Source organism: Cebus imitator, unplaced genomic scaffold, assembly GCF_001604975.1.
Source record: "Cebus imitator isolate Cc_AM_T3 unplaced genomic scaffold, Cebus_imitator-1.0 Scaffold554, whole genome shotgun sequence".
NCBI lineage: Eukaryota > Metazoa > Chordata > Mammalia > Primates > Cebidae > Cebus > Cebus imitator.
The window spans coordinates 247749-273794 of record NW_016107869.1 but is presented as its reverse complement, the minus strand read 5'-3'; the positions used below and the strand labels follow the sequence as shown (position 1 = coordinate 273794).

Sequence of the window (26046 nt, the reverse complement as noted above, 5' to 3'; positions counted from 1 at the left end):
CATTGGTCTCAAATTCATAAAATATAGACCCAATTGTAAAAACATATTTTCCTTTCTTCCTAGAATTCCATTCTACTTGGATTCTGAAAATAGCATCCTCTTTCCTCTAGGAAATGTCACCTATACTCCATCCCCAATTCCCTCAGAACAATGTGATTCAAAGAGATGTTGTCATTTTCTTACAGATCACTTGGCCTAGCCACAGGCTTGGGGTGTGGACTTGTTCAAAGCTGGACCAATCACAGTTCCCCAACCTGGTGGCCAAAGTTGATCTGTATAATTGTATGAACCAGGGCATGTGACCCAAGCTTAATAAATCACAGTCCTTCCCCAAGATATTTCAAACTGAAACTCAGGCAGTAGGAGCAATCTCTCTCAAGCAGTGAAGAAACTGGGCATGCAAGCTGTCAGTGGCCATGTGCCCTGCTATGCAGGGAAAGCTGGTCTGAGAGAACTAAGCCAAGATGCAGAGAAGAACTTAGAAAGAAGACAGAGCACTCTGGAGGCAGTCAAGTCCTGGCTCTAGTTGTCCCTGACAATTGCCTCACTCCTGCCTTCCTTGTGTGTATAGAATAAGCTTTCCAATACACCAAAGTTAATTCAAACTATTTTCCTAATACCAGTAGCCAAGGAAACTCTACATAATATACCAAACAAATTCTAACATAATAAATTTCACTTCTTAGGAGTAGGGCCTAGGAATACCACAAGAAATTCAAATACGTCTGCAAACTCAAATATATCTAATGCAAACTTGGCTTTAGTCCATGAACCGACATTTAGGAATAACTGGATTTAACACTTTCTTCACTGCCTTCTTCACTGGGGATAAACCTTGTCCTTTCATAAGACAGTCAAGGTCTTGTGAGCAAGACCTGTACCTTACGTTTTATAATGAATTTCTCTGGCTCTCAGCACAAGCCATGAACATAGATGTTCAGTAGGAATATAATGAGCTAAAAATACGAAGATTGGGATTATTATTATGATTGCCACATGATCCTCTGGAATATCATCAGATCCAAAGTAAGGAGATTTAGTGTTCTGGAAAATTCATTCTTAAAAGACTGATAGTTGTACAGCAAGACAGCAGTAACAAAATCGGGGGAAAAAATCATTATTAACTGGATGGTTTGTTACCAAAAGATACATGCCTGTGGATGGATTTTAAAAGGAATGTGGGCGGCTGTGAAGAAGGCATTTTTAATCTGAAGTGAAGACTCTGACTCCAAAGCTTAGCAAAGAAAGTCTATGTTTCCCTAAAGATTGGGTCTAAGACAAGTCTGCTAGGAATTCCAGATTAAAGAGTGAACAAGTGTAAAATACATTATATATTAAACGTGTTAAAGTATATTTAAAGCCATATGCCTGTAAACCTCCCTTTTTATGTTTACAGTACCCCTACATTAAAATATTTTTGCATTCAAAGTAAGTGATCAGTTTGCTTTGGGCTAGTGACCCACTATCAAGAGAACCTGAAAGACAAGGGTTGAGATGAGAATCTCCTTCCCAAGAGAAGGCCCTGCTCAAATGATGGAAGTGGAATAAAACAGCAGCCCTGCTTTAAAAATTTAGCATCTCCCAAAGAAGCTAAAGGATTCTCTGACCTTCTTCATCTCACTGACTACCAGAACTCAGGAAGAATTTCAATACCATAATTATAATAAGTAAAGCAAACTAATTCTAACTCCTTAAAGCTAATACCTATGCCCTTAACTAGTTCTAACTAAAACAAAAAGAAAAAAAAAAAAACTAAGCTGGTTATTCTCTGTATAATTTTAATTTTTAAAAGCTTATGTATTCATTTTAGTTATTTGTTTTATACAACTATTTAGCACAATGCATGAACTTAATACATATTAATAATGGAAGAAATCAAATCCTATAGCAAAATGCAAATTCTACTTAACTGTATAAACTTACTAAAACAGCTAGGTTCTAGACATCAACTTTAGGACAACAGAATTTTCTCTAAGTTATTCCAGAAGACTATTTGCATAAAACTTTTGGAAATCTCCACTCCAAAGTTCTTCCACTGTAAACTGCACTTAATCTTTTCAATTAGCAACATGCTTAAAAACACAATTGAATATCTGGGATCAGTGGTCTAGACATTTCTACAAACTGAAATCATATACCTATATAACAACAGAGCAACTGATTGTGACTCAAACCCATCTTGCAACTACACTAATAATTTGGCATTAAAAGGATATCCAAATAGGGCCATATTTACAGAAAATAGTGTCGCTTAGTATAATTTATTAAGAATCTTTATTTAAAATTCTCAGAAAAGTTTAAATTACAGACCCAGAGAACTGATAGTTACTTTCATTAACCTCTCCTCTGCTTATGACTGTATTAGAAAACCTTAAAAAGAAATGCAGTAAAGTAAAATTTCATTTCAATGCATTTTTATAACCCTCTTCCCAGAATAGGAATAATAATCAGCATTCTCAATTCTAGTGCTTGAAAAACAATGAAGTATGTGCTTTACAGAATGAAGTTATATTCATTTTCACCTGCATTGATGCTCCTTCCACTCTTGCCACACAGGCGACCCGATCCAAGAAAGTCACTGCCACAGGCACTGCCACAAAGAAGCCTTTACAAAAGGCCTTGAGGTATCTTTTCACCCACGCTTGCGACTGTGCCATACCTAAAAACACAAAGAAAACAACTATGAAACCAGTCTCAAGAAAGGTGAAAAGCAAAGACATAAAAACAGTACATGAAAAGTGAGTTCGAGAAGGGCAATCTTGTCTCTTAATATATTTCACACTCATTCCTGTAACCATTAGAATAAATTTGACTTTAAAGTCCCAAAGTGAAATACATGAACTCAGACTAACTCTTTTCCACAAGTCCAGTCCACTTTATAACTTCAATGGGAAATTTCTCCCCACAAAACAATAAGTTAGAAAAAACTAAGCATTCCAAAAGTAAATCCTTTTCTGCTGCTATTAAGATGAAGATACGCCTTATACCCCTGATATTTGTTCTCTTCTACAGTAATAAAAGTTTCAGTGAAACATGTGGCCACCCAGCTGAAGACTATTTTCCAGCCTCCCTTGCCCCTAAATGTGGCCATGTCACTAGATTTGATCAATGGCATAAGCAGGAAGAATACTTCTAGGTTGCATCCTTAAAAGGAGGATGCCCTCCCTTTTCTTCCCCGTTTTATAACTGTAATAGTAACAATAGGAGTGGCCATCTCAAACTACAAGATAAAAGTTTCAAGTAAAGATGACAAAGCAACAAAATAGAAGGATCCTAGGTCTGTAACACCATGGCAGCACCATACTATCCTGCAGTGCTTACATTTGGACTGTTAAATCAGAGATAAATCACTTGCACTGCTTTTGTTGTTTTTGTTTTTAAACAGAGTCGCACTCTGTCACCCAAGCTGGAGTCCAGTGGCATGATTATAGCTCACAGCAGCCTAAAACTCCTGGGCTCAAGCCATCCATCCTCCATAGCCTCCCAAGTAGCTGGAACTACAGGTGCACACCACCATACCCAGCTAATATTTTTTATTTTTATTTTTATAGAGTCTGGGTCTTGTTATGTTGTCCAGACTAGTCTTAGACTCCAGGCCTTAAGCAATCCTCTGGCCTCAGCCTCTCAAACGGCTGGGATTACAAGTGTGAGCTCCCGTGCCCAGCCCTATCATGTTCAAACTGTGCAATATTGGCCTTCACTATAGTAGCCAAACTGATCCTAACTAATACAACAACGAAATCTATGATAGACCTGACATGCGTTTTGGATATTGTTGTGCATTTTTTGATGTTAGCCTCATGTCAGAAGTATAGTTTGCATATATTTTCTTCCATTCTGCAGGTTATCTCTTCATTACGATGATTGTTTCCTTTGCTGCCCAGAAACTTTTTGGTTTGATGTAATCCCCACTGTCTGTCTTTTGCTGTTGCCTGTGCTTTTGAACTCTTATCCAAAAAACTCTTACCAAGACTTCAGTGTTGTGAAGTATTACTTCTATGTTTTCTTCTAGTAATTTCATAGTTTTAGGTCTTACAGTTAAGTGTTTAATCTATTTTGAATTAATTTTTGTATATGGTGAGAGATAAGGGTCTAACTGTATTCTTCTGTGTATGGATATCCAGTGACTGCGATATTTTTAAATCTGTTTACATAAAACTCCAGGTTATATAAAAACCTGTAGGTTATAAAAAAAACAATGTAATGATTTGAAACTAGCATTTTTTTAAAAAAATGAAATACAATAGACTAGAATTATAGCCTGTTATACATTAAGGATAAGTATTGTTTTGTGAAGCTATAAACCCTTATTTGCTGCAATGTGTATATGTTTATGTGTGTGTGTGTGTGTGTGTGTGTGTGTGTGTGTAAGAGTGAGTCCTGTGTTGCCATATAAAATGTATTTCTTCGTGTGGTCATGGCAAAAAAAGTTTAAAAGCCATTGTGGTAGATAACTTTGGAGAATTCTTTTTTTCTGACAGGGCCAGGGGGGAAAAAAAGAATATTATCTGTTCACTTAGAAAATAAAAATAAAGGCCGGGCGTGGTGGCTCACGCCTGTAATCCCAGCACTTTGGGAGGCCGAGGCGGATGGATCACGAGGTCAAGAGATCAAGGCCATCCTGGTCAACATGGTGAAACCCCGTCTCTACTAAAACTACAAAAAATTAGCTGGGCATGGTGGCGCGTGCCTGTAATCCCAGCTACTCGGGAGGCTGAGGCAGGAGAATTGCCTGAACCCAGGAGGCGGAGGTTGCGGTGAGCCGAGATCGCGCCATTGCACTCCAGCCTGGGTAACAAGAGCGAAACTCCGTCTCAAAAAAAAAAAAAAACAAAAAAAAAAAAAAAAAAAAAAAAAAAAAAAAAAAAAAAAAAAAAAAAAAAAAGAAAAGAAAAGAAAAATAAAAATACTCAACTACTAATTCCTTCCACAAGAAAAAGATGAATAATAATCTAAATTGGCTAAATTTTTTTTTCAGCACTGCTAGCTGTTTATTTTGGACAAAAGAAAAAAAAAATTGAACTGTTTTATAGCTGGAAGCATGAGCAAGGAGGGTCCCCAGGCAGTAAACTCCCCATCCGTCCCCCACCACAGCCCTGCAGGTGGGCTGAGGGCTAGGGCTGAGCCTCAGGTGGGTTTCCTGTTCCCTGTGCTGTCTTGTGCAGGGGTCTCCCTCCTGGGCTCTGGAGCAGCTGCAGGAGGGCCAGGCTGGGAGGGGCTGCTGCAGTTCTTCACTTGGGCAGGATGTCAGAGGACTCGGAGACCAGCTTCTCATCACAGGTCTCGATCTTCTTCACAATCAAAGCCCTGGTGGAGCTGGTATGGCTGAAGGAGCTGGTGAAGCTGAAGGAGCTGGAGCCCAGGCCATAGGTGAAGCCGGAGCTTGTGAGGCCATAGGCCAAGCTCAGACCATCTGCATAGCCGCAGGTGGTCTTCACATGGATACTCATGTTCTGCATCCCCAACCCCAGCCAGCTCTCCTCGCCCTCCTGCAGCTGCCTGTAGGTGGCAATCTTGATGTCCATGGCCAGCTTGATGTTCATCAACTCCTGGTAGTCATGCAGTCGCCATGCCTTGTCCTGCTTGGCCTCCAGGTCGAACAGCTTGACATTGGCATCCTTAATGGCCAGCTCCCCACTCTGCCCAGCATTTGCAATGGTGGCCCCTAGGGAAGCCCTCTAGCCTTTGAGGCCCTCGATCTCAGCCTGGAGCCGGCTAATGTTCCAGTTCATCTAGGAGATCCCAGTCTTTGTAAGCCACAGGTCATCTCCGTGCTTCCCAGCCAGCATCTGCAGATCCTCATACTTGATCTGGTACATGCTCTCAGCCTCAGCCCAGCTGTGGTTGGCGAACTCCTCATACTACGCCTTGACCTCAGTGATGATGCTGTCCATGTCCAGGGAGCGGCTGCTGTCCATAGACAGCACCGCAGACATGTCCAAGATCTCAAACTGCAGCTCCTGTATCTCCTCTTCATACAGCTGCCTGAGGAGGCTGATCTCATCAGTCAGCCCCTCCAGGCAAGACTCCAGCTCTACCTTGTTCATGTAATCTACCTTGTTCATGTAAGCTTCATCCACATCCTTCTTGATGAGGACAAATTCATCCTCCATCTCTGTATGCTTATTGATCTCATTCTCATACTTGTTCTTGAAGTCCTCCACCAGCCCCTGCATGTTGCCAAGCTCCACCTCTAGCTTCAGCTTCTCCAGGTCCAGAGTCTCTAACTGCCACCTAAGGTTGTTGATGTAGCTCTCAAACATGTTGTCCATGTTGCTCTGAGGCATCTGCTGCTGCTACAGGAGGTTCCACTTGGTCTCCAGCATCTTGTTCTGAAGCTCCAGAAACCGTACCTTGTCTATGAAGGAAGCAAACTTATTGTTGAGGGTCTTGATCTGCTCCTTCTCCTGGGTGCACACGGCCTGGATGTTGGGGTCCACCTCCAGGTTAAAGGTGCTCAGCAGGCTCTGGTTGACCATGACGGCGGCGATGCTTCCCATGCCACTGGCCCAACATAGCCTCTGTCTAGGCTACCCTAGAAGCTGCTGCTGCCCACTCAGAAAAAGCTCGAGGAGATGTGGGCATCAGGCCCACTCGTGTAGGAGTGGCTGCTAAAGGTCTAGGGGCCAGAGGTGGACACCCTGTGGGACTTCTGGGTCACCCTGATGGACATGGTGGAGGTAGGTAGGCTGAATCAGCTGGAGATTCCAGAAGGAGCAAAGAAGCTGCTTCTTGGTTAAACTGGCTAATTCTTAATGACCTACTGTATCCGACATCCATGAGGGCTATATACATGCACAGTAAGTAATGAAGACCAGTATTCTTTTTATACTTTTATCAACATATATTGCATATAACATTCACCTAAACCAGTAATCTTTTTATATCCAACCAAAATAAATGTAACTCAGACTAACTTTAGAAAACAAGCAATTTAAAAACATGTTTGCATTCAAACTCATCTAACAACTATAATCTTAAGTTAAATTGCTTATGAGTTCACACATCTGGTATTCAAGAAATGTATTTGGCCCAAGGTACTGACTGTTTCTGTGAGCAGACTTAACTACTACACTCCTAAAGGAGTAAACCTGCTTGACATGTTTCATTCTTTCATACCCAGCTTTAATTTGAGCCCATGAGTAAAACTAATTTCTTTTCAATGACAGCTTTTGCCTAGAATCAAAACACCTTCACTAACTCCTTTTGTATATCTCTACAAAAGATTTAATATACTTTTTCAATGGACTATTTTACAAAGGTCCCATTTATCATATAGAAGAGTAACTTTGGCATATTTATCAAATCAGTACCTTCAAGATGCAAAAGATGCATTTTCCTCAATATTATATTTCATTAGCTCAGTCTCTCTGAAAATACTTCTAACCACAGGTTTAACAACACAAACATCAGTCTTAAAGAGTAAATTTAAAAACTGAATGACTGCTACATCTTTTCTATTTGATGCTTCCAAAATATAAGTAAAAAACAAGTCCAAAAGATTTCAGATTATAAAATATCTGGATCCACAAATAATTTATAAAATGCTCCCATGAACATAGAAAAAAAAATGTGTTACTATGAAGAAGAGAAAGAAAATGGCTCAGCAGTAAATAGTCAATTCCTCTTTGACCAGTTTGATATCTTTAAAGTTATTTTAAGGGGTCTACACTCCTGTTTAAGTCATACAGCTCCCAGATAATAATTCCAGGGTAATGTCTCCCAAGCTCACCTTGACTGACATGCCTAAAAGTGAAGATCTCTGGCTAGGCACGGTGGCTCACGCCCATAATCCCAGCACTCTGGGAGGCCAAGGCAGGCAGATCACGAGGTCAGGAGTTCAAGACCAGACTGGCCAACATGGTGAAACCCCATCTCTACTAAAAAATCCAAAAATTAGCTGGGCATGGTGGCTCATGCCTGTAATCCCAACTACTTGGGAGGCTGAGGTAGGAGAATTGCTTGAACTGGGACCCGGGAGGCGGAGGTTGCAGTGAACCGAGATCGCGCCACTGCACTCCAGCCTAGGCTACAGAGCGAGACTCCATCTCAAAAAAAAAAAAAGAAGATCCCCACTCCCATTCAGACCTCCAAAATCAAACACGGCAGGTGATTGCCTTAATGGAGCAAGTCTGGAAAATACTGATATTTGGGTGTTTAAAGGTCAGATGTTTACTCACTCCTCAAGTTGATTCCCTTCTTAAGATGAGAATAGGGGAAAACTTAGCAAAGAAATATCATCCTGAATGTCTTCTCACATTTAGCTTATCTCCTTACTAGATTAAGAAAAAGTATCTGCAGAACATTGTACAGAAAATGAACATCACTACCAGATTCTACTTTCTAACCTCTGCCTGGTTCCATCAGAAAACAACTTCCAGTGGATTGTCTCTTTGGTCTGCTAAGGCAGTTCAATCATCTATCCACTCATCTACCCACTCATCACTACCTGGCTCATTCATTCTTTCGACCAGTATTGACTAAGGGTCTTCCCAAATCACTGTGTTAGACACCAGAGAACCATAAAATGGTGAGCAAGGCCAGTCCCAGTCCTTGATCTCATTGAGTTTTTACAACCAACTATGGAATGATAAGGGTCAATCGGATAATCACATAAACACATATAAGAGTTGTCGTAAGTACTATGAGGGAGATACAGAGAGGTCAGGAAAGGCCTTTGAGAAAGAGACTGAACTGAAAAATGAGGAGGGGTTACCTAGATAAAGAACTGTGGGGTAGGCAAGGATATTCCAGAGAGCAGCTATGTTAGATGCAAAGTTCCTGTGGCAGGAGTGACATGTTGTGGACAACGGAAGGGAGGCTGGTGCAGATAAAGCACATAGGAAGTGGAAGAGCACAGTGGGACATGAATGGGAGAGCAACGTAAACGCCAGGGCAGTTAGGACCTTACAGACCTTGTAAGGATTTGCAGCAAATGAGAAGTAATTGGAATGCTCTAAAATTGAGGTGAATAATCATATCGGCATTTTGAAATGCTCATCTCTCTAAAAGTCTGGAAGCGGCAAAAATGGATATAGGAAAACCAGATTATTCTAGTGGTCCAGGGCAAGAGATGATAGTTGGAGTAGGATGGTAGTGGAGATGGATTAAAATGGGCAGATTTAAGGTGTATATTTTGGAAGTTAAACTGACAGGATCCGGAAACAGATGGGCAATGGTAGGAGAAAAGAGATAAGAAAGTGTCAAGAGGCTGTGGCGGCCTATCAAAGCATTGTTATTTTGTCATTCTCTTGAATTACATGCCAAAATATTTAATACTAAAAATATGCACATAATTCTATTCCTCAAGCTTTTTTTTTTTTTTTTTAGCAAACAAGCAGATGTCCTCCCTGCCCTCAAGGAATTACAATATACCAAGAAAGACTGCCCTTCAACAATTCTTTCCAACGGATGAGCATTAAAAAGGGACGATGGCCCGGAAGCATGACAGCATGAAGCAAGGCAGTCTATTCATCAGAAAATGATCAAGGAAGGCCTGCCTCACTCCACCCCTGCCCCCTTAAAATGGCATTTGAAGCAAGTCCTGGGCATTTCAGGCAAAAGCAGCAACATATGTGAAGGCCTAGGGCAAAATAAAATGTAGCTGTTTGAGAAACTAAAATAAGTTCAGTTTGGAAAGAAGTATATACGAAATTCATTATGTGAATTTTTTTTTCTTTTTTTATTATACTTTAAGTTCTGGGGTACATGTGCAGATCATGCAAGTTTGTTACACAGTTATACACATGCCCTGGTCGTGGTTTGCTGCATCCATCACCCCATCATCTACATTAAGTATTTCTCCTAATGCTATCCCTCCCCAATCCCCCCACCCCCTGCTATTCTTCCCCTAGCCCCCTACTCCCCAGGCCCCAGTATGTGGTGTTCCCCTCCCTGTGTCCCTGTGTTCTCGTTGTTCAACACCCACTTATGAGTGAGAACATGCGGTGTTTGGTTTTCTGTTCTTATGTCAGTTTGCTGAGCATGACGGTTTCTAGTTTCATCCGTGCCCCTGCAAAGGACCATGAACTCATCTTTTTTTATGGCTGCATAGTATGTACATTTTTAGTTCAGTAAGCATTTATTTACCAAGTATCAAGCAGTAATGCTAAGTACAGAGGACATAAAGTTAGCTAAGCATAAACCATTCAAAAACTCTCACTAAACAATACTTTATATTTCTATGTACATTTATATGTGCACATAAAAGTATTTAAAATGGAATATTTACACTGTTTTAATAACCACCCATATGTTACTTGTGTAATTATTAAAGTATACTAAAGAGGGAAGAAAGCAGTATCAAAATGCTAGCAGTGGTTAATTCCAGACACTGGGAATGGAGACGATTATTATCTTCTTCTTTGAACTTTTGCTGGTTTCTAAAAAAGAAAGATGCTATCTGCCCTAGGAAGTCACTTTGATATACAGATAATATGCGGTAACACCAGTGCTGAACTCTATCCCATCACAATGAACAAACTACAATGTCGCTCCAGTCTCTGCTGTTCTAAGCAGTACAAATAACACTGAGCAAGATCATTTCCTCTTCATGCAGCATTTAATATATTTAACTGACTACAATGTTTTTTTATGTAGCCAATGCAGGCTATCATATTTCTGGAAAGTTCTGTCAAATGTTCACTACTTTTAAGAGGCACAGAATGAAAGCATGTCTTCTCTTTGCTGTTCATCATGCCCTGCACGGATGAACCTTCACAAAATAGCTGAAGATACCTGCAGGATAGAAACGGAATGCTTCCAAATATGATGCCACACCTATCTTAGTTATAAGGTAGTATGCATGGTTAAAATATAAATTAAGGGGGAAACATTAATAAAAGTTTTATTAAATTCACATTCCCTGAATTTTGAGACTCCAGAAGAGGAGTCTTCTTTTCCAATAATGCTCACCTATATTACTTATACTCCCTCAGTCACTAGTACCCAAAAAGGAGCATGGTAATAAGACTCAGAAGACCTGAGGTGGATATCTGTTTCTGTCTATAACCAGCTCCATGACTTTGAACAAGTCACTTCTGGGACTGTTTCCTCATGTGTAACAAAAAGCCACTTATTTGGGATCCCAAGCAAAAGGGTCACTTCAGGCCAGGAGTTTGAGATCAGCCTGGGCAACACAGCAAGACTCCATCTCTACTAAAAATTTAAAAATTAGCCAGGCATAGTAGCATACACCTGGAGTCCTAGATACTTGGGAGGCTGAGGCGGAACGACTGCTTGAGCTAAGGAATTTGAGGCTGCGGTGAGCTATGACTCTGTCACAACACTACAGCCTGGGTGACTGAGCAAGACTCTGCCTCCAAAAAAAGTAGGGGAGTACGGGTTAGATTTAATATCTAAGGTTCTTTCTAAGCCCAGAATTATGTCTATAATTTTTAATTGTTTTTTAACTGTTTCTTAAGAACTTTGGCAGATACCAAAACAAACACTGAAATGATTATTGAGTAAGAAAAATTAAATTGCCTTTATGGTTTGAGACCTTTTAAGTGTTCAAAATAAAAAAGGATTGACTTTTATTAAACAACTGGTTAAAAGATAACAGCAGTTAAGGGAGCTAAAACCAGGGCAAATCATATAAAGAACATTTTAAATATAGGTAAAGACCTGAAAGCCATTGCTCTTTCACTTCTCATTTCCTCAGCTCCACTGCTGACCAGAGCATTGCCACCATCGCCTGCACAACAAAGTCAGGGCAAGTGTTTTTCTGAGAGATTATAAAGGAGCATGTGGGAGATATGTCAGTCCAATAGTGTGCAGATCCTACTCAAAGCCAGGGAAGTAAGCGCAATAAAAGATACCCTGAAAACAAGGTACAAGTGGTTGCTATTTTCAGAAGCTCAAAAACAAAAGGTTCAATTCAGTCCTGTCTTATCTGAATTGTGAGGGGCACCTACATTTCATAATAATAAAGCACTGTTAAAAGTTTCTATCATGTAAATACTAAAGAAGCTATACATACATGAAGAAATGAACACAACATTTCTATGTTTCATATCCAGTAATTTTCTTAAAGTTTAACGACATTCACATACTGGCAAAGTTAATGCATCTTGTCTATGCAAATTGCCAAAGAATCACTCAGATAATCTGGTCTTTTGTTTAAACCTTAAATGCTTAAAACCATCAACTAGTAAGTACCTAGCCCTGACTTCCTCTGAGAAAATTTTCATCTATGCAATAACAATGAGGTACTAAAATCATCCCCGACAAAAAGGGAACAATTTTTATCAGTTATCTCATTCTTCTTGTAACTATGCAAGTCGCTTCGGTTCAAAACACTGCTCCTGAGAAAATTATTGCTTAAAATTGTAAGTACGCCTGCCTCATTGCTGAAGTTCTTAAACTGAGAACATTTTTTAAATAAGCTTTCAAAATCAAGTGAAATCATATTTGCCACCTGGCATATAGCACTTACAAGTAAGAGTTTCTTGGTGATGCTGACCTCAACCACATAACAACCCACACTATAAATTTCTCTCCTTTCCATAACAACTTGTGACTTGATCATGCATGAATTCATCTAAAATTATTCTTAAGCCTGTTTATATTTTAGCTTGTACAAAGTCACCAATCACTCACCCATGGCAACCAGGTGGATAAATCCACCACAAGTCATCCTAATTATAAAAACTATTTAAAAGTTGTGTGGGAGGTTTGAAGGTAAGAGGAAAATAAGAAGCTATAAAGCAGTATCTTATGTAAAATGTAACCTTTCAATGATCATAATAAGCCTACACAAAGTCAAGATTTTGTTTATAAAGAAGAAACCATCAAACTATGTATATCAGAGAATACAAGAGTGGGGATCCAAGCAAATCTGACACGCAATTCCTGAATCAGTCTGGAATTGTACTAAGAGATAAATGTGTGATACAGAACAAGGCCAGCATGGTTCCTTTCTCATGTAGAGTTTGTATTTTCATTCTTTCAACATTAAGTGCCTACTTTGTGCTTGACACTACATTAAGACACCAGATTGACCAACCCATAGTGACAAGATCACAAGAAACAAATATATGATCACACATAATACAGCTATCATCCTCCATGGATCTTTCTAGCAGCCCCTGGTACCAACACCCTGGCTTGGTAACAGAGCCTAAGCATGTGAAAAATCAAGAGACATTTGGACACATTTGGACTAATAACAAGGATGAAAAAGAAAAACTGATGAATTAGAACAATTTTTGTTCCACTGGATGCAGATCTTGGCAAGTAATCTACAGAAAGCAATTTTTAAAATTTTTTTCTGGACCATCTTGCTCCTTCCTTTCACATTATAAATATAAACAATGTTTTACAAACAAACACTTAGTATACTTTAGAACATGAATACCAGTATCTAATTCTTTATCTTTTATCTTGTCTGACTTAGTAGTTCTCACTTGAAAATTCTCAGCAAAGACCAAAATGGCACATACACAAAAAAAAGAAACAAGCAAGAAAGAGGAAAAGTAGCCAAAAATAATAAAGGAAGAGAAATGTAATTATGTAAGTTAGTTAGTCATTTTCTGGCAAAGATACCCAATAAAAAAGTCACCTGATACAATGATGAAGCTAATCCCTCTAAAATTGCTTCTTTCATGGAGATAATTATAACTTTCTATTAGTAAACTGATAAGCATCTGGATACTAAGAGAAGAGAGGTTAAAACAGATGTATTCAATTTTTAAGTCAGCAATATGTAAAAACAAATGAATTTCAAGGTCATGCTCTAGTAAAACTGTAAAGAAAATACAACTAGGATACAGAAATTCATAAAGGCTTCCTGATTTTTGGTAAGGACTCCTTTCACTTGTGAACATACACCCTTCCCTCTGATTCAGTGGAACAGCAGGCCCCACTCTGTCCAAGGTGCTCTTCAGAAGCAGCATCAGCAAAGATGGAAAGTCAGTGAAAACCTGGTAGGCTTTGAATCTAAGACCTCAGTTCAAATTGTGATTCAACAATGTGACAAATTACTTTATCTCACTAAGGCAAAATTTTTTTATCTGAGAAACCTCGCAAGGTTTCCAGAGGTTCAAAATGTTCTAACGTGTTTGTTTTGTTTACATAAGCATTTGCGTAAAGAAAATGGCTAGATCATCAAATAAAGGGTATTACTTCACATAAAGCACTAGCTATGTGTAAGGAAGAGGACTAGCACTAACAAATCCAAAAAGTATAACAGAATTAGAATGTCAATTACAGACAATAAACTAATAAAGTCCATCTTCTAGATGATAAGACACCTAATACATAATCATTTTGTTCTGCTTTGAACCTCATGCTGCTCTAAGATTTGACCAGTTATGCCAATCATATGTACTGGTATTCCTCAGTTAACAAGAATGTGTTGAGCACTGTCTTAGGTGTCTTGAGATTTTTGTTTTTAAACAAAATAAAATGAAATATATGACTTAGTACCAGAACTGGACCACAGGAATAAATTATATAATAGTCGTTGAGGAACAAAAAAAAAAAAAAGGAAGGAAAGGGCTGGAATTACAAGAAAAAAAATCATGTCTAGAAAGGCTAAAAAGGAAAAAATGAATTAGAATGTAGGTAGTAGGTTTTAAGATGTTCATTATAAAATTCTTAGGATGTTTCTGTATGTTTAAAATTTTTCCTCAAAATTTTGGAAATAAAAGAATAAATTACATTTGTTAAGTCACTCAGATAAAAGAAAAATACAATTAGAATAAAGGTGCAAACAGCCTATCTGAGATAGCAAGAATGATGGCCAGATCAGGAAACAGGATATATATTAAGAGAAGTGAGACATAAGACTGAATATGAATTTTTTTTGTTTTGTTTTCCCATCAATACGGACATCTTCATGGCTGCAATATCTTTGGAAACCATATAAATCAAAATCCATTAACAATATTCTAGGCCTCTCAAATCCTGTAATTTATCCTTATCCTGTAACTCCAAATACATATCATTTGACAGTATTTACAACTAAGCCCTAATCTCAAATTTCAGTTAGTAAAATGAAGTAAATTCTGCAAAAATAGTTTACCATAAAAACTAATAGGACAGTGAATAGTTTTTTATAGAAAGAGAAAAATCCTATTAAATGGTAACCATTAGCAAGGAGAAGCTTGGTAAGCTTTAAATCCTAATAACCACAAAATTTGGATTTCAACACTGTACTCTATTTTTTTTCCAATTTAATACAAAAGTATAACTGCTACCATTAAGTAGAAGCTAAAGGCAAGGTGAATTTTAATCTAACAATGTGGGGACTTAAATATGTGTGTAAATGAAACAGACCAGGTACTTATCCATAACCCAAGCAAAGCAATTAGAGGGTACTGAACTATTTCACCGTAAGTCCATTTTTTCTTTAAGCAATAATACATTGGGTTAGTAAAAGGATACAATACCAGCATCAGGAATAATTACTGAGTAGCTAAGAAGAAAATACTGCATTAGTTGACATTTGGGCTGTGTTCAAAATCGGCTTTAAAAAAATTAAGAAAGCCTATAAATGGAAAAAGCATTCTTTTTAGAAAAAAAATCTCAAGAACCTTTCGAAAATCAAAACTTAGAAGAAGTAAGACAGGGGAAATAAGAAAAAGTTAGTAACACTCAGAACCTAAAAAAAAGAAATGTACAAAATAAACAAAATGTTAGAAAGTGGGCATTAGGCAATAACATGAATAATGGAAAAATATCACTAGCAACCATGTGACAGCCAGTTTCTGAAGCAGTCATCCAAGTATCAAGCTTTGCTGTTCCTTGTCTACTTTGCTACCTCACATTTTTTCCTATTATCTAACATTGCTTCATATTCACTCCTCTTACATAGCAGCCCTACTTCTGTCTTATTTTAGAATGGCACAAGGGTCTTATTAAGGCTTAACAATAAGCAAAATTGAAAAACTGTTTTAAAGAACTTGGTTTCTGGGTCTCATGAAAATGGTGTCCTGATCCCTACCCTTCATGCCTCAAATATATTGCTTTCTTTAGAATGCAAATGCCTTTAGAATGCCACATCAACTCAAATCATACCTACAGCATGGCTTTTCAGGGTTGGGAGTAAGGAGAAGGAAGGCTTCTCAAAACAACCAGGCCACTAGACCCCAAGGGACAAAGATGGAAAGAGAAAGTCACAAAAAAGTAGGAATGAAAAATACAATTTAACCTGCAAACTTATAGCTAGCCCAGGGACTATTACTACTCTTTACAAAATGATAAATACAAAAAATTAGAGACACAGGCTCCCCCATCAGGGAAGCACATTAAGGCTCTGATTAGTCTGTCAAAAATAAAATCTGTTCAGACTACGGCTTAAAGATTTGGAAGGGTGCCTGCAGCCCATGTATGGCAGCTGCAAGTCCATGGGGAGCTCAAACAGCAATGGTGCAGGCTCGGTCCTGAAGATGCAAGCCAGAGGAAAAGATTTATGCAATTTAAGGTGAAAGCAACAAAAATAAACTCCTTTGGAATGAGTGCTTATGGTCCTTTTAGCTTATAAGTGTACACACAAATACATATACACACTTGTTGAAATGGCAACAAACGCCAAGTTGGTAGCATATGTTCAAAAAAAAAAAGGAAAAATAAATGTATAAATAAAAACAGCCAAGAGGTCAGAGTACAAAGAAGCTTATCCTGAGTGCCCTGGAGATAAAGGCAGATGGAGCACAGCACTACCCAGACTCAGGTGTCTGCTGCACAAAAAGTCCAGGGATTATAATAAGCCTCTGGTGAGTATTGCAGCATATGGAACTGTGATCTTATTTAGATTATTCTCCACACTTACATGCCTTGTTTTGATTTTTGCATACTCGCCTATAAATTAGAGACACTGTTTTTAAGATACCTGTGAAATTTAATCAACATGTAATACCCTTAAGTTACTATGTATCTGCCAATCAAAACATTCAAAATTACTCATGGAAGCACGAGTATAAAACAATTTTTTTAAATGTGTTATAGGCAGGCATCTGCAATGAAATACAATGATCTTTACTATATGATTCCAAAGAAGCATGAGAAATTGGAGAAAGAAAGCAACCTAAAATGTCACCAGATTATTATCAATATTATTTGGCATATCTACTTTCAGATACTTGACCAGTAAAAGCTAACAGCTGTCAAACACAGTAGAGCATGGCATTATGTGACATCCTATTAGTTTGATATAAGACTCTTTAAAAGAAGCAATGTATTAAAAGGTATGATATTAGCGCAGAAGCAGACAAATATAGAAACGAAACAAAAGGAAGCGGAAGTAGTTTCAAAATGTTTACTAATTATTTAACAGGTACATTCTTCATAATGTGAAACCTAATTCCCCTTCCCTTAAGCACGAGTCGGACTTAGTGACCTGCTTCTTGCAAACAAAATATGACATAAGTGATGGTATGTGACTTCTGAGGCTCGTTATAAAAAGAATAGCTTCTCCCAGGCTCTTTCTCCTCTCTCTCAGGTCATTACTTTTAGGCAAACCAGCTCACCTGATCATGAGAGAAGCTGGCCCTGGCAGAAGTCCATGGAGAGGAACTGAACCAACAACCACACCCACTCACCACCCAGCGAGTGAGCCACTTTCAAGGCAGACTCTCCAGCCTCCATTAAGCCTTTTAATGACTGTGGCTAGAGATGAAATCTTAACTTCAACCTTAAGAGAAACACTGAATCTAAACTACAAAGCTGAGCGACTCCTAAATTTCTGATGACTCATGGAAACTGTGTGGGTTAATAAATATGTTAAGCCACCGATTTTGGTGGTTGTTTTGCAGAAATAACTAATACAATACTAAATGCACAAAAATATCCAAGGACACAAAGAAATTTGGTATTTGATTAAGTTGACATTCATATTGGGAAGAGAAGAAGTTGAATTAACAAGTTATGTTGAAACAACTAGCTACAATTTGGAGGGAGAATAAAATCAAAGGTGGATATTTATTAAATTCATTATAAGAAAATTAATTCCAGATAAGTCAAACATTAAATGTAACAAATAGAAATATAAAAATATAAAAGAAAATAAAGGCAACAGTCTTTTAAGGTTGGAAAGAGGCCTTTCTGAACATTTTACAAAACCCCAAAAACATAAAGGACAAATACCGATAGACTTCATTACAAAAAATCAAAACATACCATAAATAAGGTTTAAAGACAATCAGCAGGATATAAAAAATTATAACATTTATTAATCATGAAGGCTCAATATCTCTAAAATTATACAATTTTTTTTTAATTTTTGTTCTTCCCCACGCCCACAATTCTTATACAGTGTAAGAAAAAAGACAAAAGTTCTGAGAGAAAGGGGAATAAAATTTATGAAAAGCATTTCACTGAAACAAAATATGGACAGTATACAAAGACATAAAAAGACATGCAAACACGCTAATAATAAAATGAATATAAATAAAAACAAAGTATCACTTTAGTCTATCAAACTGACAAATATAATATGGCAATATGTGCCAAAATGTTAGATGAATACACCTTCTGATACAGAAACACCATCCCAGAATTTCTTTTATGGATGCAAAGATATGATCAAGGATTTTCAATATACCATTTATATTACAGTGAATAACTGAAAACAACCAAATGTCCACAAATATGTAAATAAATCATGGCATGCATACAGTAGAATAATTTGCAATCATTAAAAAGGACAATATATAGTTATATTGCTTGAGATTCTGTTTCCAAAAAAGTTGGAAGATTGCATGTATAATATGAACCCATTTATGTGAAATTTTATACACACACAGCATCATCCTCATTGTCATCCTTATTACCATTATCATCATAGAAAGAGGTCAAGTAATAAGAACATAAACCAAAATGATGACAGTATTTATTTGCAATCAAAGGAATTTTACTTTAGTTTTTATATTTTTCCATATTAATTAAATCTTCAGTAATGGGTATTTAGTATCTTTATATACTAAAACAAAATTAACATTACAGTCTATTCTGCTACAGTAGATATTTCTTAATGTAAATTAGCTCATATATAGGAAAATGACATTAGTATTATGTGAAAGCTATGCTGGTGCATATACAATTTTCCCCAGTAATGAAGGTTTTGATCCAACCAAGAGCAAGTTTTCTCCCAATTAAAGCAAAAGTCTCATTTGGTGGCTTCAAGACTTTCCACTGTTAAAGGCGGCTGAGAATACCAACAAAGAAATGCAAAAATATTTTCACCTGTATTTAAAATAAAATAAAATCAACAGGTCAATACTCTGGAGCAGATTTTCAACTTTAATGAAATTGGTCTGTATTAGAAGTAGATGACTTTAAGGACCCACAACAAAGGAAGAAAACTAGGATTTCAGGCTAAGATCGACGTGATGCTGGGTGCAAATGCCAGTAGGGATTTAATAGTGCTACTGTTTGTATTGCAACTTCTATTTCCTTAGCTGTTTGCAAAATTCCACTGGTTTCAAATGATCTGTTCCTAGCCCTATTTTCTTTACAGGCCCTAAAATGTTATGGTATAATTTTGCAAAATTAAAAATTTTTCAGGAATGCATATAAGTCACTAACAGCAGAAATGCCTCTACTATTCTTAGTAAAATGCAGTAAGGTAGAGAAATGTTCCATACCAAAAATAGAAACAAAAAACAAAGAAAGAAACCAAAAAAGAGAAATGAAGGAAAGGAGGAGGAAAGGAAAGGAGGGAAGAAGAGGAGGAAGAGGAAAGAAAAAACTGCGTACCTCACTTTGTTTCCGTGACAGTGTCTAATGAAAGATATTAAATGCAAGGCAAAACAATCTCAATATTCTTGATTTATACCACACATTTTGATTCTATATGTCTAAAGAAATGGTCTTTACCCCATCAGACACTTAAAATCTAAACAAGGCAGTGAATTAAACAGTCATCCACTATGGTAGGGGAGGAAAAGGGACTAATCCAATTAACTTTTGGACACATTATTTTATTATACCCAACCCAAGAATATATAATCAAATGCTATGGGAGGTATTTGGGCTGGGAAGTTGAGGGGGTGAGGAATGCAAAGAATAGGGGAAACAATTCTGAAATTACTTAAGGTACATTGTAGGATTTAGCAAATGAGTTGGGAGAAGAGGGTTAACTGTGGGAAAAGGAGACATAAATGCCCAGGGGAAATCAGGGAAGAATGCTGTGGGGTCCTAGAAGCAAAACCATAGAAGGCGGAATGAATATACCTAGTACTCAAATCTTAAGAGTCTAATATCATTCCCTACTGATTCTGGGACTGGAGTAGGGAAGGTTTAAGATGAGCCTGAAACATTTTCTGTGGCCACTAAGAAGTACTTAGAAAAAGATGAAAGTACATCAAAAGGACACAGGAGCTTGCTTGGTGATCCCACTGGCTAAATATGAAAAAAATTTGACTACTTATTAAACAAAGCCAGTAATGAGTTTAAGCCACTAAAAAAAAAACTTTGATTTTGCTAACTTTCTAAAACTGAGCAACACTTAAAAATATGTGTTTTAGCTTCAAAAGGTAAATCAGGTAATTTAATTTAATTTCATTTAAGTAATTAATACCATGAAAAAAAAATGTTACAAACTACTAAGTTAAGTAAAATATGCAATATTGACTGGGGGTTGTTTTTTGCTGTTTGGTTCTTTGGGTTTTTTTGAAACAAGGTCTCCCTCTGTTGCCCACACTGGAGTGCAGTGGCATGATCATAGCTCACTGCAGCCTCAACCTCTCGGGCTCAAGTGTTCCTCCCACGTCTGCCTCCCAATAGCTAGGACTACAAATGCATGCCACCAGACCTGGCTACTTTTTTGTATTTCTTATAGAGATGGAGTCTTACCATGTTGCCCAGGCTGTTCTCAAACTCCCGAATTCAAGCAATCCACCAGCCTCAGTCTCCCAAAGTGCTGGGATTACAGGCGTGAGCCACCGTGCTCGGCTTAAAATACTGTTTTAAAGTAAGTCCCCTTTATGATCATTCTCAGAAATATGTTAGAAAAGAAGTCCCCTTGCAGGTATAAAAAATTTTTTTCAATTTACAAATTATCCTTCTACACTTATTTCCAAATAATAATTGTTGAGCTGAGTTAAAGCTTTCACTATTCTTTGAGTATTATATCTGCATATCCAACTGTTAACTGAATTTGAGGTCCATTCGTAAACCAAAAAGGTTATGACTTTGAGGACTATTTAAAATGCACAGTGTTTTATTAATTATCATTAGTAGTACTATTATACAGTGGTTGTACACTGGTACGTTTGTTAAGAAACAGCTGACGTTGAAATTTTCTGGCCCTAAAGGACATGTTGGGAGAAGCAGAGAAATCTTAACCAAAAAAAAGTGTGAATCAACATCTCTTTCTTTGGTATTTACTCCATGCACATCAATAAACATTTATGGGAACATCTGTTACCTGACAGGCATCATACTGGTTTCTACGAAACTGAAAGAGTAAAGACATTTCTGTGTAGTATCTATATAGATATTGAGCATTAAGCAGTGTTCTTTGGAATTATTCCAGCCTTGTGAAAAGGCTAAGAGGGCCATAAAAAGTAAAATGAAGAAAGATGGATTTTATAAAGGATAGAGGCAATTGGAGATGTCACAGAAAGACAAACTACACAGCATTCTATATTCTCTGGTTCTTCTACTTTCAGAGAATGACTCTATCATCCAAACAGCTGCCCAAAGGTCAACATGGTAGTGAGCCAAAGTGACCACTCAGAAAAAAAATAGAAATCATCCTTTCTCTTGCTTGAAATCCTTCAATAATGCCTCATTTTCTATAGCATAGTATCAGGCTGCTTAGATTTAGCATACAAGGCTAATTATGATTAGATTCCTAGTCTCATCACTTTCACTCTTTTTTTCGAGACAGAGTCTGTCACCCAGGCTGGAGTGCAGTGGTGCAATCTCAGCTCACTGCATCCTCTGCCTCCCAGACTCAAGCAATCCTCCCACTTCAGCCTCCCAAGTAGCGGGAACCACAGGCATGTGCCACCACACCTGGCTTTTTTTTTTTTTTTTTTTTTTTTTTTTTTTGTGGAGATGGAGTCTCACCATGTTGCCCAGGCTAGTCTCAAACTCCTGAGCTCAAGTGATCCACGCACCTTCCCAAAGTGCTGGGATTACAGGTGTGAACCACCACGCCTAGCCAGTTTCTCAACCAAACCCAGCTCCATACAATTTCTAGACTATGCCATACTTTTACTTGTCTCTGGGCCCTTATACATCTCTCCCTTCTGTCTACATCACTCCTCCCACCTTTCTTTGTTTTGGCCAGCTCTTACCCATCCTTCATGTTAGCTTAGATGTCACTGTATCAGGAAGTCCACTCTGACTCTCCAAATCTGACTGATTCCCTTCCTGTGTGTTCCCATAAAACTCTATCCTTCCCATAGTCATGAAATGGTAGCACGGCATTTATCACACCCGATTTTCTCATCCTTACCTCTAATCAGCTATGATTTCTGTGAGGGCAGAAACACTTGTTCAATGCTGTACTTCAGTGCCTTGCACTTAAGTGCTCAGTGTTCAATACAGTTTCATTGAAGAAATTAATAAATCACTTAGCTGTCCATATAAACTACATCATACTAAGAATGTGATATTAAGTTCTGGAGGCCTAGATTGAATGGCACTGTACAACCACATGCCATAAATTGTGTGTGTGTGTGTGTTGTATATGTGCACACAAATGACTATCTCCATCTCTTACCTGACAGTTTTACTTGACAACTGAAGACATTTATGGAGAAAGTTATTTTTAAAATAAATTATACTTATGCCTTAAGTATAAATATACACAGAAAAAAATAAGCAAACTAGGCACAGTGGCTCATGCCTGTAATTCCAGCCCTTGAGGAGGCCGAGGCAGGAGGATCACTTGAGCTCCAGACTTTGAAACCAACCTGAGCAGCACAGGGAGACCCTGTCTTTATAAAAACAAACAAACAAACAAAAATTAATGTAGCCAGGCATGCTGGCACATGCCTGTGCTCCCAGCTACTCAGGAGGCTGAGGTGAAAGGATCTTTTGAGCCAAGGAGATCGAGACTGCAGTGAGCTTTGATCACACCACTGCACTCCAACCTGGGTGACAGAGCCATGAGACCCTGGCTCATTTTTAAAAAAAGAAAAAGGTCAGGTGCGGTGGCTCACCTGTAATCCCAGCACTTTGGGAGGCTGAGGTGGGCAAATCATGAGGTCAGGAGTTCAAGGCCAGCCTGGCCAACATGGTGAAACCCCATCTCTACTAAATATACAAAAAATAGCTGGGTGCGGTGGCACATATCGGTAATCCCAGCTACTCAGGAGGCTGAGGCAGGAGAATAGCTTGAACCTGGGAGGCAGAGGTTGCAGTGAGCCGAGATCATGCCACTGAACTCCAGCCTTGGCGACAGAACGAGACTCCATCTCCAAAAAAACAAAACCAAAAACAGAACATACATAGATTATTACATATATCTGTATATTGAACTTCAGGAAGGGAGGGGTGTGTGTGTGTGTGTGTGTGTGTGTGTGTGTGTGTGCGCGCATGTGTTTCTTCAATAAATCATAGCACAACATTCTTGTTCAAAGGCAGTAAAGATGAATAAGAAGGATCAAGTAACCTTCATAACCCACTCAACTATAAGGCATTAAGAATTGTTTTCCCAAGTAACAGCTGATTTTTAGGAAGTGTTTAGATTTTCCTTAACAGCAACATTCTTCAGTCTGTGCTCCATGGTCTCCTAATGATTCCCAGGAGTCTTGAGGGCTGGGGGGAGCAGGTGCTAAATGAACAGAGCTCTCAACCTGCCTCAGTAAGAGCCACTCTGCTTTTATCTCTTTTTTTTTTTTAAATAATGGAATTCCAAGCAAGATTTTCTTTGAAGGAGCGTTCACTACGTTAAAATAAGAATAAAAGAAAAAGGTTAAAAAACACTGCCTTAAAGAATCAGCAGTGGATTGAGGTTTGTAATATATAATTCAAGCTCTAATGTATTTCATATTTCTTGGTCAGCCTAAATTCAACTGTCAGGTTTATAGGCCTTTCTTTGTGCTAAAATGAGAAATACCATTTGAATACAGAAATATCCAGGTAGAGGAAAAATGAAATGTGTTTTTGAGAAGTATATTTATTCTGTGATGCAGCTATTTCTAAATTTATTTATCTTATTATTTCTAATGGCATTATTTATGTACCAATCTTCAAGTTAATGATTCATAACATAGAACACCAAAATAATCTAATTGAACAACAGAAGCCCACTGTAAATGCCAGCTGCTGCTATGTTTCATATACTGTAAACAAATACTCCATCTCACTTTAATAGTTTCTTAGTAGAAAGATCACCTTAAAGAGAAAGATCCACCAAACTCATATTTAACTAGCAATTTTAGCTATTTTGCCAATCAAGAAACAAATGAGGCTCAGAGTAACTGAAACTGGGGGTGCTCCATCATAAAACATCCAGAATACCAGAGGGGTGAATTTGACCTGCCAATGAACACACTGAAGATTGATAAGCAAAAATGGGATTCTTGCAACAGAAACCTCCCACCAACCTGTGCACAACACTGGGCAGTTGTGGAATGGCGCTTGACTGGAAGTCAGGGAAACACTTGCAATCAAGTCCCAGCTCTGTAACTTAACAACTTATATGAACCCAAAACCTTTAGAGCTAAACACATAAAATTATTCATAAGACCTAATGAGGTGATAAGCAACCAAATTAATTTTCATCTCTCTGGGAAACCGTATATTAGCACTGTAGCCTACAAGGCTCTCTTCCACTTCCAAATTCCTCTGGCATTCACTAGCCACACCTTCATTTGCCACCCAAGAGTGTTAGTTACCATTTTATAGGTAACTCCCCAACCACGCTGTAAGCCCCTAAAGGGTATAGGCCACGTCTCACTCCTTTCTATACATCCTGAAGTTCTTAGAATCTTGCTAAACATTTGCAGATGCTAAATAAATGTATCTTGACTGCTTGTTTAATTGTAGATATGGTTTATATTACCACCTATTTTTAATGTTGATATTTTCATATGGTTATGTCTGATATCACACTCTTTAAATTCCAGTCATAAGAGTAAGGGAGAAAATAAGTGGCCAGATCAGACTGTACTGAGAGCCGTGGAACCCACCTGATATTACCTCTCCATGCATGTGTCCCTCCCAAAGAACTGAGTGTCCACTCTGTTCTAGGGGTACGTGGTTTCTGTTCCTGCTATGCTTTGTAGCAAGTCAGAAATAAGATTTAGATTCAAGTCTTAGCTATGCCAATGAGTAAGCAATTCATTTCATCTATTTGAATAGACGACCTTACCTCCAACTAGCTATGATTCTAACTTCAGGCCTTTACCCTCCAATATCAGAACGGCCCCTCCCTCACAGTACTAACTCTATCTTTCATGATAAGTCCCATCATCATCATCACTACGCCCATGTTCAAAGACCATTTCTGACTCCTACTACAAGGTCAACATACTCATGAAATTATTTACACTTCTAATGATAACACTTCTAATTGTCTGATCTTTAACTTCATACCTGCTTTCATTTAATAAACACAAATCAGGTGGGTAGCTGGGTAATAGGGGAAAAGACACTCATTTAGGGAAGCTTCTAATATATTCCTGTTTTCAGCAGCAAAAGATAAGTTAGGGCTCCATTTGTAAAAAAGCACGAATAATAGTAAATGAAACTAAATTATTTTTATACTGGTCACCAGAAAGGTTGTTTTCATCTTACTCAACAGCTCAGTAGCCTTGAGACTAATCTCCTTATCTCTATCATTTTATAAGAAACTTATGAACAGAGTTCTGAGGCTGCCTCAATCAGAGCCACTCTGCTTTTATCCCTTTCTCTTTTTTTTTAAATAATGGAATTCCAAGCAAATATCAATTGATGTTGATGTTTCATCAACATCAAATGATATTAGGGAATTTCACAATGACTGTGACAATAAATGGCTTAGAAAGAAAATTTAATAACAATTTTGATAGGCTTTAGGGAATATATGAGCTAGATAAAAATATATGGGCCATATAGAGATTTGATGCAATTTAAATTAATATCTACCAGTTTTGAATAATAACG

At 37.9% G+C, this 26046-nt stretch overlaps 1 protein-coding gene and 1 pseudogene across 2 annotated transcripts in view; both read right to left on the bottom strand.

Annotated features, from left to right (window-relative positions):
- The window catches only part of IMMP2L (inner mitochondrial membrane peptidase subunit 2), an 880842-nt gene that overhangs the window by 833723 nt on the left and 21073 nt on the right, over positions 1–26046 (bottom strand). For both annotated transcript variants that reach the window (XM_017515624.2, XM_017515628.2), the window contains exon 3: positions 2523–2659. In XM_017515624.2, coding sequence (XP_017371113.1) covers positions 2523–2657 — 135 coding nt within the window. In that variant the 5' untranslated portion in view covers positions 2658–2659. The remainder of the gene's footprint in view (positions 1–2522; positions 2660–26046) is intronic.
- LOC108293955 lies at positions 5036–6673 on the bottom strand (annotated as a pseudogene).